The sequence below is a fragment of the Scyliorhinus canicula genome, chromosome 6 (genome assembly GCF_902713615.1).
Source record: "Scyliorhinus canicula chromosome 6, sScyCan1.1, whole genome shotgun sequence".
Classification (NCBI taxonomy): Eukaryota; Metazoa; Chordata; class Chondrichthyes; order Carcharhiniformes; family Scyliorhinidae; genus Scyliorhinus; species Scyliorhinus canicula.
This window is the reverse complement of record NC_052151.1, coordinates 98,478,264-98,492,419: the sequence shown is the minus strand read 5'-3', so window position 1 is coordinate 98,492,419 and position 14,156 is coordinate 98,478,264. Positions and strand designations below refer to the sequence as shown.

The window sequence follows — 14,156 nt, the reverse complement described above, 5'->3', positions numbered from 1 at the left end:
GGACTGTTGGAGGAAACCGAAGCACCCGGAGGAAACCCACGAGATACGGGGAGAACGTGCAGACTCCACATAGACAGTGACCCAGTGGGGAATCGAACCTGGGACCCTGGCGTTGTGAAGCCACAGTGCAATCCACTTGTGCAACCATGCTGTCCCTTGTACGTCTGTACTTGTACTGTCATTGTGTGCAGGGCCGGCCCAAGGCACCGGCAACTCGGGCAGTCGCCCTGGGCGCCATGTGCTAGGGGGCGCCAGAGACTCGGGTCCCGCGCATGCGCAGTTGGGCCGGTGCCAACCAGCGCATGTGCGGTGGCTGCCCTCCCCCAGGGCGGCCCCCTCCGCCCGCCCCCTCCGGCCCCCCCCTCCGTCCGCCCTCCGTCCGCCCCCCCACGGCTCTGCCCCCCCGCCTTGGGCCCGCCCCCCCGCCCCCCCGCCTCGGGCCCCGGGCCCCCGCCTCGGCCCCCCCCACCTCGGCCCCGCCCCGCCTTGCCCCCGCCCCGCCTCGGCCCCCCCCCGCCTCGCCCCCCCCCGCCTTGGCCCCGCCCCCCCACCTTGGCCCCCCCCCCCCCCACCTTGGCCCCGCCCCCCCGCCTCGGGCTCGGCCCCCCCCTCTTCCCCCCCCTCGGCCCCGCCCCGCCCCCTACCCCCCCGGCCCCGCCCCCCCCCGAAGGGCGCCGAAGTTCAGCTTGCCCGGGGCGCCAGCAACCCTAGGGCCGGCGCTGATTGTGTGACCTTGTACTTCTGACATACATTGCACGTAGACACTAGTCTTTCAATGTCTTTGTAGGTTTCAATGCAGGGCAGAGCCATCTGACTCTGAGCTCACACTTCTCTGTTCCAATGTGGACTTCATACATCTTCTGGGGCAATTCTTCCTGCATAATTTTGGCTATGATTATTCTGGACACCATCTCTTAATAAGATGTCACCTTTGATAGACCAACACTGCCATATCTCTGGCGAGTTTGCTGTTTCTTATCAAGTTATCCCTAGATCACTTACTGAGAGAGCATCCTGAAATCTTCATCTTTACTGGTCTTATCTCTAATTTGACTCAGTTTCACTAGTCTGACATTCACCAGGTGATGGATCTTTATAGCTAAATATTTTACAAGATGGACTGCAGCAGATCAAGAAGGCAGCTCACCACCACCTTCTCAAGGGCAATTAGGGATGGGCAATAAAGGCTGGCCTAGCCAATGATGCCCACATCCAATGAATGAATAAAAAATGTTTCTTCTGTGGTGACAACTGAGCTGGGAATATGCCAGCATTATTTCTCATACTGGCTTGTATTTCAGAGCAGAATTATAATTCGGAATCCTCAAAGCTGGCCTCAGCTGCTGTTAGAGATTTTGATGTGAACGCAATCAGTTTTTCTTTTTTATACCAGTGCTGCTCCCAGTCTTTCTTTAGAAGCATGTACTTGAAAAGTGGCAGGTTTCTTTCTGTTGTCGTGTTACTGACTTGTCTCATTGCATCCTACTTCTTTGAGTTTGTTGATATTCCTCTTGTGTGACTCTGACCACTGGGATTCAATATCTTTTTTTATCAGATCTCATAGTTGCTGTCTGTTCTGACATGTGAGTCATGTAGTGGATCAAGTCAAGAAAATTCTCAGCTCTTTCGTGTCACTAGGAGCTTCCATCCCAGAGATATCTGTGACTTTTCCAGGACTTGGTTTGCATCCAATGTGTACACCATTCTGAAGAACTGGCAATCTGTCACTTTCACAATGCATTTGGCTGCATTTAGTTTGATCCAGGCTTTAGTGGTTCTCTCCATGGCTTCCTGTAACAAATGGTTATGATCTTTTTAATCTTTAGATACCATCAGTTATGCCAACTGCTCCTCTGCATTCTCAATGTGTCTTATAGAACATAGAACATTACAGCGCAGTACAGGCCCTTCGGCCCTCGATGTTGCGCCGACCTGTGAAACCATCTGAAGCCTATCTGACCTACACTATTCCATTTTCATCCATATGTCTATCCAGTGACCACTTAAATTCCCTTAAATTTGGCGAGTCTACTACTGTTGTAGGCAGGGCGTTCCACACCCCTACTACTCTCTGAGTAAAGAAACTGCCTTTGACATCTGTCCTATATCTACCACCCCTCAATTTAAAGCTATGTCCCCTCGTGTTGGTCATCACCATCCAAGGAAAGAGACTCTCACTGTCCACCCTATCTAACCCTCTGACTATCTTATATGTCTCTATTAAGTCACCTCTCAGCCTCTCCTCTCTAACGAAAACAACCTCAAGTCCCTGAGCCTTTCCTCGTAAGACCTTCCCTCCATACCAGGCAACATTCTAGTAAATCTCCTCTGAACCCTTACCAAAGCTTCCACATCCTTCCTATAATGTGGTGACCAGAACTGCACGCAGTACTCCAGGAGCGGCCGCACCAGAGTTATGTACAGCTGCAGCATGACCTTGTGGCTCCGAAATTCAATCCCCCTACTGATAAAGGCTAGCACACCATATGCCTTCTTAACAGCCCTATTAACCTGGGTGGCAACTTTCAGGGATTTATGTACCTGGATGCCGTGATCTCTCTGTTCATCTACACTACCAAGAATCTTGCCATTAGCCCAGTACTCTGCATTCCTGTTACTCCTTCCAAAGTGAACCACCTCACACTTTTCCGCATTAAACTCCATCTGCCACCTCTCAGCCCAGCTCTGCAGCTTATCTATGTCCCTCAGTATCCTATAACATCCTTCAGCACTATCCACAACTCCACCGACCTTCGTGTCATCTGCAAATTTACTAACCCATCCTTCTACACTCTCTTCCAGGTCATTTATAAAAATGACAAACAGCAGTGGCCCCAAAACAGATCCTTGCGGTGCACCACTAGTAACTGAACTCCAGGATGAACATTTGCCATCAACCACCACCCTCTGTCTTCTTTCAGCTAGCCAATTACTGATCCAAACCGCTAAATCACCTTCAATCCCATACTTCCTTATTTTTTGCAATAGCCTACCGTGGGGAACCTTATCAAACGCCTTACTGAAATCCATATACACCACATCAACCGCTTTACCCTCATCCACCTGTTTGGTCACCTTCTCAAAAAACTCAATAAGGTTTGTGAGGCATGACCTACCCTTCACAAAACCGTGTTGACTATCGCTAATCAACTTGTTCTTTTCAAGATTATTATAAACCCCATCTCTTATAACCTTTTCCAACATTTTACCCACAACCGAAGTAAGGCTCACAGGTCTATAATTACCAGGGTTGTCTCTACTCCCCTTCTTGAACAAGGGGACAACATTTGCTATCCTCCAGTCTTCCGGCACTATTCCTGTCGACAAAGACGACATAAAGATCAAGGACAAAGGCTCTGCAATCACCTCCCTGGCTTCCCAGAGAATCCTAGGATAAATCCCATCTGGCCCAGGGGACTTACCTATTTTTACACTTTCCAAAAGTGCTAACACCTCCTCCTTGTGAACCTCAATTCCATCTAGCTTGGTTGACTGAACCTGAGTATTCTCCTCGACAACATTGTCTTTCTCCAGTGTAAACACCGACGAAAAATATCCATTTAACGCTTCCCCTATCTCCTCTGATTCCACACAAAACATTCCACTACTATCCTTGATTGGCCCTATTCTTACTCTAGTCATTCTTTTGTTCCTGATATCTACTTACTGTTTGTACACTTCCTGGCTCAATTTAAGACCAAAGCGTAGAGGCAGGAATTTGTACCATCCAAAGGAGTGAGCTGAATATTGTCAACAGTGAAGATCCGTCATCAAGCTTTATATATCAGTAGTCATTTCTTGCATCAAGCTTGCTGATAAAACTCTGCTCCTGCCTGTCCTGGTGTGATAGGATAGTGATTCCTCTTCATTGTTAAATTAAGATCTTTAGAATCCAGGCAAATTCTTAACTGCCCATTTGGCTTTTCTCTCACCGAAATAGAATTTCCCCAATCTGTAGAGATAGAGGTACATGGGACTGGGATATTATAACCATTACTGAAACTTGGCTAAAGGAGGTGCAGGACTGGCAGCTCAATGTTCTGGAGTCCAGATGCTATACGAAAGGGAGAACAGGAGGTAAGAGAGGAGGGGGAGTTGCATTTTTGATTAGGGACAGTATCACAGCAGTACTGAGAGGGGATATATCCAAGGGATCGCCCGCTGAGTCTATATGGGTAGAAATGAAAAATAAGAAGGGTGAGGTCACTTTGATAGAACTTTATTATAGGCCCCCAAATAGTCAGCGGGATATTGAGGAGCAAATATGTAAAGAGATTACAGATAGCTGCTGGGAAAATAAGGTGGTAATAGTTGGGGACTTCAACTTTCCCAACATTAACTAGGACAGCCATAGCACTAAGGGTTTGGATGGAGAGAAATTTGTCGAGTGTATTCAGGAAGAATTCCTCATTCAATATGTGGACGGCCTGACCAGAGAGGGGGCGAAACTTGACCTCCTCTTGGGGAATAAGGAAGGGCAGGTGACGGAAGTGTTAGTGAGGGATTACTTTGGGACCAGTGACCATAATTCCATTAGTTTTAAGATAGCTAGGGGAATATTTACAGGCAAGGGGACAGCTGGTAAGAGGGAGTCTTTCAAAAGGGTGTTAACTAGGGTTCAGGGTAAGCACATTCCTCTTAGATTGAAGGGTAAGGCTGGTAGAAGGAGGGAACCTTGAATGACTCGGGATATTGAGGCCATGGTCAAAAGGAAGAAAGAGGCATATGACATACACAGGCAGCTGGGATCAAATGGGTCCCTTGAAGAGTATAGGGCTTGTCGGAGTAGAGTTAAGAGAGAAATCAGGAGGCCATAAAGGGGACATGAGATTGTCTTGGCAGAAAAAGCAAAGGAAAATCCAAAGAGCTTTTACAGATACATAAATGGTAAAAGGGTGACTGGGGAGAAGGTAGGGCCCCTTAAGGATAAACAAGCTCATCTATGTGCATATCCACAAGGGATGGGAGAGGTCCTAAATGAATATTTCTCATCATATTTACTGTTGAGAAAGGCACGAATGTTAGAGAAATGAGGAAAGAAAAAGTGATGTCTTGAGGAGCGTACATATTACAAAGAAGTAGGTGCTGGAGGTGTTAAAGCACATCAAGATAGATAATTCCCCGGGACTTGATGAAATGTTTCCCAGGGCGTGGTGGGAGGCTAGGGAGGAAATTGCCGGCCCCCTAGCTGAGATATTTGAATCATTGATGGCCACAGGAGAGGTGCCTGAAGATTGGAGGGTAGCAAATGTTGTGCCCGTGTTTAAGCAGGGCTGTAGGGATAAGCCTGGGAACGTTTACTTCTGTAGTGGGTAAATTGTTAGAAGGTATTCTGAGGGAGAGGGATCTATAGGCATTTAAACAGGCAAGGGCTAAATTAGGGAAAGTCAGCATGGCTTTGTATGGGGAAAATCATATCTCACCAATTTGATTGAGTTTTTTGAAGGGGTAACCAAGAAGGTAGATGAGGGCAGTGCAGTCGACGTTGTCTACATAGGGCGGAATTCTCCGCTCCCGGGAAAAATCGTGAAGGCCGTCGTGAACTCGGCTGAGTTTCACGACGGCCTCGGAGGCCGCTCCTCTCACCGTATTCACCCCCACCCGGGGGGGCTAGGAGCGGCGCTCCGTAACTCTCGGCCACTGGGCGGCGTGCCGAGAGTGACGCGATGGCGGCGCCTATGTGACGTCAGCCGCACATGCGCAGGTTGGCCGGCTCCAACCCGCATGCACAGCTGACGTCACGACGGCTGACAGTTCGAACCCGTGCATGCGCGGTGGCCGTCTTCCCCTCAGCCGCCCCGCAAGACGTGGCGGCTTGATCTTGCGGGGCGGCAGAGGGGAAATAGTGCGTCCGATTGAGACGCCGGCCCGACAATCGGTGGGCACCGATCGCGGGCCTGTCCCCTCCCGAGCACAGTCGTGGTGCTCATTCCCCACCAGGCCCCCTATAAGCACCAAAACGGGCATCTCACGGTGATTTCACGACGGCAGCGACCAGGTGTGGTTGCCGCCGTTGTGAAATGGTCGGAATGGCAGGCCGCTCGGCCCATCCGGGTCGGAGAATCGCCGGTCGGCGTGAAAAACGGCAAGCAGCGATTCTTCCGAGCGGGTGGTGGGAGAATCGCGGGGGGTGTCAGGGGGTCGTGAAATTAGTCGGGGGGCCCTCCCGCGATTCTCCCACCCGGCATGGGGAGCGGAGAATCGCGCCCATAGACTTTAGCAAGGCCTTTGACAAGGTACCGCATGGTAGGTTGTTGCAAAAGGTTAAATCTCACGGAATCCAGGGCGAGGTAGCCAATTGGACACAAAATTGGCTTGGCGACCAAAGCCAAAGGCTGGTTGTGGAGGGTTGTTTTTCAAACTGGAGGCCTGTGACCAACGGTGTGCCTCTGGGTTCAGTGCTGGGTCCAGTGTTATTTGTTATACATATTAATGATTTAGATGAGAATGTAGGAGGCATGGTTAGTAAGTTTGCAGATGACATCAAGATTGGCGGCATAGTGGAAACTGAAGAAGGTGATATAAGTTTGCAACAGGGTCTTGACCAATTGGGCCAGAGGGCGATGATTGGCAGATGGAGTTTAATTTGGATAAATGTGAGGTGATGCATTTTGGTAGATCAAATCAGGGCAGGACCTACTCAGTTAATGGTAGGGAGTTTGGGAGAGTTACAGAACAATGAGATCTTGGGGTACATGTTCATAGCTCTTTGAAGGTGGAGTCGCAGGTGGACAGCGTGGTGAAGAAGGCATTCGGCATGCTAGGTTTTATTAGTCAGAATATTGAACACAGGAGTTGGGACATCGTGTTGAAGTTGCATAAGACATTAGTAAGAACACACATGGATTACTGTTTTCAGTCCTGGTCACCCTATTATAGAAAGGATATTGTTAAACTAGAAAGAGTGCAGAAGAGATTTATGAGGACGCTACCAGGACTTGATGGTCTGAGCTATCTAGGCTGGATAGGCTAGGGATTTCTTCTCTGGAACGTAGGAGGCTCAGGGGTGATCTTGTAGATGTCTATAAAATAATAGATAAAAGAGGGGCATAGATAAGGTAGACAGTCAACATCTTTTCCCAAAGGTAGAGAAGTAGAGCGTATAGGTTTAAGGTGAGAGGGGAGAGATACAAAAGAGACCAGATGGGAAATCCCTTCACACAGAGGGTGGTGAGCATCTGGAATGGGCTGCCAGAGGCAGTGGTAGAGGCGGGTACATTTTTTTCTTTTAAAAAAGTTAGACTGTTACATGGGCAAGGTTGGTATAGAGGGATATGGGCCAAATGTGGGCAAGTGGGACTAACTTAGTGATAGAAACTTGGCGGCATGGACAAGCTGGGCCAAAGGGCCTGTTTCCATGCTGTAAACACCTATGACTCTATGTAGGCTCTGTGTCCCTTGGAATGACATTTTCTTTCATCTTTTAAACTTTCCTTTCAGTTCTATTTGTGATTTACATGGGGGATGGATCACTGGTTTCATTGCTGCATGTGTAGTGATGCGATGCTGGTAACCTTCAAAATATCCAATTGTTTCAACAAGTACACTCTGTGATACATTTGTACCAGATATTTTTGCTTCTAATCAGAGAACGTATTTCAATGGGTGTATAACCTTCAACCCTCAGTGCCACCTCCTTCAACTCATGGTTACTGAGATAAGCTTCAGGTCTCCGCAACTGTTCAATTTCAGTATAGCAGGACCATCTGTCTCAGTGATGGAGAACAACATCATTTCCTTTGTGTGTCTCTCTAATCTGGGTCTCGGTTCCACTGTTTGCCCTTCGCATGACTTGCTTGGTTTGAGAGCATCTTTCCTTGAGTAACCATTTCCTATTAAATTTTCATGAAAGATTTTCTGGTCTAGTCGGAGTAGAATGACATTACTCTGGTACCAAGCTTCAGATTCAGATTTATGGTTATGGCCTTATTTCTAACTCTCATCCTGATCAGAATGTTTGTGTGAATTTATTTTCTCTGGGAATTGTCACATCCGGCCACTTCAGCAACTGTTAGGTTCTCATTCCTACAGCATCCACAAACTCATTTTCATCCTCCAGGCTACGAATGTTTCTTTGACTTCTCATTCATCTTGTTACTCGGTTCTGATACTTCATTTATATCTTCCTTCTTTGTTCTGCACAGAGTTTTCCTGTCTTTGCGCATTTCGCAAGCTCTGCTGTTTGTTCCATATGCGGATATTTTCTTCTATCATGAACTCATGTGTGTTCATCTACAGCTCTTGCAAATCTTTCCCTCTCCCTTTTGTTATTGCTTCGCTGCATCAAATCTGCTGCCTTTCTCCTGACTTAACTAAAAGCTAACTGTTTGGATAGTCAACACCTCAATTTGTCTACTTGTGGCTTCATCTGCTCTGGCAGTGTCTACAGCCGGTGATATTGTGAGCTTGTCCTTTCTAATTAAATGTTTCTGGACTTCAAGACGTGCAGCCTCCCAAATGAGCTGATCAAGTAAACTTTCATCTGTATCATTAACTTCACATTTTCTGGCTGCATTTCTCAATCGTGTTATGAAACTGTCAACAGGCTCCCCTGATTCCTTTCTCAGGCCTTGAAACTTATACCAGTAGCTGCAATGATTTAACTTTGGCTATTTCAAAAAAATTGTTTGGGTTTCTGATGTTGTCATCCTCAGCTCCTGGTTATTAAACAAATCTAACCCTTTCACTCTTGCCCACAAAAGGACGTAGATGACCCTTTCCTCTTCGCTTGTGCCTTTTAGAAAGCTAAAGAACATCTGCACTTTTCTTTCAACCTCTCAAATGCCTCTATGATGTCATCAGTTTCCCAATTCAATCATGGGCTAATGGTGGGAGGGTGGTTGTGCATTCATTGCCGTGGCAGTGGCCATTTCATTTTTGCATGACACACAATTCTTTTTTCCTCGGCATGAATTGAGGTTGGTTTTTCTATCTAATTCAGCATTGAATCCATTTACAATGTTTGGGTTTTTACTTACAGACAACCTGCTGCCTTCTGTGAGAATCTTCTGGTTCTAATTAGTCAGAGGTAATCACATTTTAGACTCAAATTGTTGGAAGTTGATCGGGTGTTTTTCTAGCTGTTCTCCATGTGGCTAGTAGACTGATAGAGTGATACATTGTTGCTTGCCACATCACAACAGTGCAGCAATAAAATGCGGTGGCCCAGATGTACATTCTCATAGCAATTACGAATAATATAACAATATAACAAGTTATTTTGCACGCATTGTGCGCGCGTGTCAACCTAAGGCGGCAACTTGTGTATTGTCTTTGTGAAAACTTTCAGGTTGCTGTGCAGCTTAGAGTGAATGTTGGCTACATGTTGGGAATCCTTATAATACATGGGGACATTTCCTTGTTTTTTTACCTTTCAGTGCAATTATGTATTCTTTAAGTTGGAATATACTTTATTTTGAATTCTAATTTCCAAACGCCCTAAGCATTCCAAATCAGGTCCATCATGCGCAGGTGCAAAGTCCTCTCTGTTAAGCCTGAGGAGGAATATAGTGGACAATCTATCTTAAACCTCAGTATAGCAGCATGGTAGCATTGTGGATAGCACAATCGCTTCACAGCTCCAGGGTCCCTGGTTTGATTCCGGCTTGGGTCACTGTCTGTGCGGAGTCTGCACATCCTCCCCGTGTGTGCGTGGGTTTCCTCCGGGTGCTCCGGTTTCCTCCCACAGTCCAAAGATGTGCAGATTAGGTGGATTGGCCATGATAAATTGCCCTTAGTGTCCAAAATTGCCCTTAGTGTTGGGTGGGGTTACTGGGTTATGGGGATAGGGTGGAGTTGTTGACCTTAGGTAGGGTGCTCTTTCGAAGAGCCGGTGCAGACCCGATGGGCTGAATGGCCTCCTTCTGCACTGTAAATTCTATGATTTATTCAGAATTTAAAATGAGAGCATCAATTAAAATGGAACGATGAAACTCTTGGGACCGAATTTTATGGGCAATTGGTGGACGAGAAAACAGGTGGTTGAATCTGTAAACAAGGGAACTGTGCCATTGGTAGTGGACTCACTACCCCCTGCCACTGCCCCAATTTTAGGGGCTGCAGCGATGTGTAAAGTGGGCTGCTCACCAATGACCCAATTGAGGTGCTTAAATGGGCAACGATGCTCACTTAAGGGCCTCATCCCACCACCGCTGATTTAAGAGATGTCGGGAGAGACATTTGCCTAATGTGTAACCCAATAGATTTAACCCTGCCGCTACTTGGTCAGTGAAAGGCAGGCTGGGTGTTCCCTTCCCCGATCCCTATGCAAATCTGAGGGTCCTTCCCACAGTTTTGTCTTTATGTCCACCCTACATTCTAATTAAACGGCCGACGCTTGAAAAATTAAAGCAGCTTGAGCTGCCCAAGGCGGGCTCACCCCGAAAGTTTGTGTTGGGATGCAATGCAGGCAAACTTCCCTCAGTATATAACCCAGTCTTTAGTTGCCATGCTTACATATAACTCAGGTTCTTGGAGGAACACCGCAGACATTTATCTGTTGAAAGTGCATAACGTGCTTTCAGCGCGTTGGTTGGGGTGGGGGGGAGCGGAGAACTGCGGTTGAACTTTAGTGAGCGTTTAGCTGGTTTTGTGAGGGTAGAGAGTTGGAATGATTTACCCAGCCACCTGCCAGGCAGCAGAACCGCGCGCGGGAGAAACCGTGCCCCAGTCGCCCTTTCTATCATCTGCTCCAACAAATGGATCTAAGCAGGACGAAAGGGGAAAGGTTTAGCATGAGTGAAAGGGCAGCATGGTAGCATTGTGGGCAGCACGGTAGCATTGTGGATAGCACAATCGCTTCACAGCTCCAGGGTCCCAGGTTCGATTCCAGCTTGGGTCACTGTCTGTGCGGAGTCTGCACATCCTCCCCGTGTGTGCGTGGGTTTCCTCCGGGTGCTCCGGTTTCCTCCCACAGTCCAAAGATGTGCAGGTTAGGTGGATTGGCCATGATAAATTGCCCTTAGTGTCCAAAATTGCCCTTAGTGTTGGGTGGGGTTACTGGGTTATGGGGATAGGGTGGAGGTGTTAACCTTGGGTAGGGTGCTCTTTCCAGGAGCCGGTGCAGACTCGATGGGCCGAATGGCCTCCTTCTGCACTGTAAATTCTATGAAATCTATGAATGAGTTCCAGTGGTCCTACGACTAGATTTGTGAACAGCTGGTTAATATAACACATAGCAACAAAAAAGTGGGAATAAGATAACATTCAAAAATGCAATAATTCAACTGAAAGCTATGCTTTCAAAAAAAAATACTAAAAAGGGTGAGTTTTCAACTTTGCTTTTCCCATGTGGTATAGGTCACTGCTCTGGGGTTCCTGGCTCAAATCCCACCACAGTAGATGGGAAAAACCGTCTCGGTATGCAGCCATACGCTGGCTTTCTTTGCTATCTGCGAATTGGCATGGCTTCAGGTTCTCTCTGTAGAGTGTATTAGTCATCACATTCGCCTACCACAAGGTTCCCTGCTTTGAGACTACATAGAAACATTGTCAAAGTCATTTGATTATGGAGTGAGGCAAAAGACCATTACATCACATTTATTGAACCAGGGTATAGTGTCAGACTTTTAACCTGAGGTTCCAGTCCTTGTCTGGGAGCTCCTTTCAACTCAGTATTTAATTTCTCATGGAACTATAAACTCAACCTGAGCAGCAGTGTCATGTTAAACAAGCACCGTTTAGCATGACAACTGGTTTGGAAAAGCCTTTTTTGTTTACTTAGGTGGCACAATGAAGTAAATCTGATCAAAATTCATTACAGTGTCTTGTACACACAAGAAGATAAATTAACGGATCCTGTATCCCAGTGGGGAGCTGCACTTGAATAACGTACAAGTTAGAGAAACTTCATATAGTCCTCTTGTATGATTATAATTGCACCATTGCAGTGAAAAACCTGTTATACTTCGGTGAAGAGAGAAAATTGCTAATTTGCAGGTCTACAGCAAAGATACTATTAATATAGAATGCTGATAACAGATTGCGTGTGGTTTAATGTCCTTTAAACATCAATTTAGACTCAGTTTGAGTCATACAGACTTGAAACATTAAATCTCTTTCCCTCTGCACAGATACTGCCAGACCTGCTGAGGTTTTCCTGCATTTTCTGTTTTTATCTCAGATTTCCAGCATCCGCAGCATTTTAATTTTATTAAATATATTTGTCTTACCCTTTTTCTGGTCTTCTCTTTCAGGAAGGGCCTAATGACAGTGTAAAGAGCATGAATGTACCAAGGCTGATTGACAAAATGAATTCCTCCGAAGCGAGAGGGAAAGCTGTCCTGTAATGAAAGGAATACACTTAGAAAGGAGTGACTCTTTCAACTGTCCCAAATTTATATTTAATTCCAATGAATTTAGTTGTTTACCCCCTGCACACTATATGCAAGCAACATATATGGGCCCTCTGTAGGGATCACAATGACGGAATTGCAAAGCTGTTGAATTCGAAGTACAGCACTTTTTTAAATAGCATGTTTAATTCGTCTCGCCATCAGAAACAGCGGCCTCAAATTACTCTTCAATAAAATATTGAAAATGAGGCCTGTTTTAATTGCAAAACGCAAAGAGCCTATAATTTGGTAATACGATGCTCCCAAAAATGGGGGTCAGCTGTAATGAGAAATATCAGCCAATCACAATGCATCTCAAACAACAATTCTTTAACACTTCTCAAGCACCTAATAAGCCAATTATTTCTAAATCTCACAAACTGGAGTGTGCAATTATAGGAACAAATGGCTAATTGCCAGCAGAGAAAAGCGTATTTCAATAACAAAGGACTCCAAGCTCTGTTGGATATTAAAATGAAGCATCAGGTTAACATATCTGGAGGGCAAAAGAGTGTTAGAAATAAATAGAAAATGTAGCAACAAATGCAGTTTGCAGATTAAACAACCCTGAGAGGAGAGGAGAGAAAATTTCCATTATGTTTAGAGCATGAAGGCAAATATTACTGTAAATGAGTAGTCCAGGACAATACGCACCCAAAAAACAGTTTCTGGATGAGAAATGTCAACAAAGATGTGGCAAGTAAGGCAATTAGAGCATAGAAATAGCTGCTGGTGATATCAGCAGTAAACACTTAACACATGTGTATGATAATCTTGTCATTGTATTATAACACAGGCACTAACCCATTTAAAATAAATTTAGTTAATATTTGCTCATGGGCCGATGTTCATATTTGTCCATTAATATTATGAACTGTAAGCGCCAACATTATTAAATGTCATCATGGGAGAATAAGTGGAGAAGGAATGTCTTTGATTGACATTGGGCACGATCTATCTGAATGGGAACAGACTCGCTAAGCGAGCATGTTTAGCCGGATGTTTCCAGGTGCTTGGAGCACCGAGAACCCCTTCGTTGTTGAACACCTAGTCGGGTAGACAGGGGGTTCAGCGGGAACGCCCCGACGAGGCTGCACTTAGTCCCGTTTTCGGCACTGAGGAGCTCTGCTCACCGGAACCCCAGTGCAGAACCCCAGTGCAGAAGAAGATTGGGATGACATTTTCAAATGGAGTCCCGATCTCTCAACCCCTTGACGTGACCCCCAAGCCCTAACTCACCTATAAGAGGACCAGCGCCGGCCCTAGGGTTGCTGGCGCCCCGGGCAAGCTGAACTTCGGCGCCCTTGGGGGGGGCGGGGCCGAGGGGGGCCGGGGAGGGCAGACCCGAGGGGGGGGCCGGGGAGGGCAGACCCGAGGGGGGGGCCGGGGAGGGCAGACCCAATGGGGGGGCCGGGGAGGGCAGACCCGAGGGGGGGGCGGGGGGGCAGACCCGAGGGGGGGGCGGGGGGGGCAGACCCGAGGGGGGGGCAGACCAGAGAGGGGGCGGGGGGCAGACCCGAGGGGGGGGGCGGGGGGCAGACCCGAGGGGGGGGGCGGACCCGAGGGGGGGGGGACCGAGGGGTGGCAGGCGGGGGGGAGCGGACCGAGTGGGGGGGGCGGACCGGGGGTTGCTCTGACATCAGCGAAATACAAATTCTGAAAGTTTAAATAAGTTACTCTGTGGAAAACCTGCAGCACAGGGTGGGTGTGGACAGCGCCGGCCCTAGGGTTGCTGGCGCCCCGGACCGCCCTGGGGGAGGGCGGCCACCGCGCATGCGCTGGTTGGTACCGGCCCAACTGTGCATGCGCGGGACCCGAGTCTCT

General features: G+C 47.4%; 1 protein-coding gene across 2 annotated transcripts in view; it reads right to left on the bottom strand.

Annotated features, from left to right (window-relative positions):
- The window catches only part of clvs2 (clavesin 2), a 130,777-nt gene that overhangs the window by 11,254 nt on the left and 105,367 nt on the right, over positions 1-14,156 (bottom strand). Inside the window, exons 3-4 of one of the 2 annotated variants that reach the window (XM_038799722.1) lie at positions 12,171-12,281; positions 1,266-1,791 (exon numbers count right to left, since the gene is read on the bottom strand). In XM_038799722.1, coding sequence (XP_038655650.1) covers positions 1,618-1,791; positions 12,171-12,281 — 285 coding nt within the window. In that variant the 3' untranslated portion in view covers positions 1,266-1,617. Of the gene's footprint in view, positions 1-1,265; positions 1,792-12,170; positions 12,282-14,156 lie in introns of those variants that run through there. The other variant, XM_038799720.1, reaches the window with a different exon arrangement.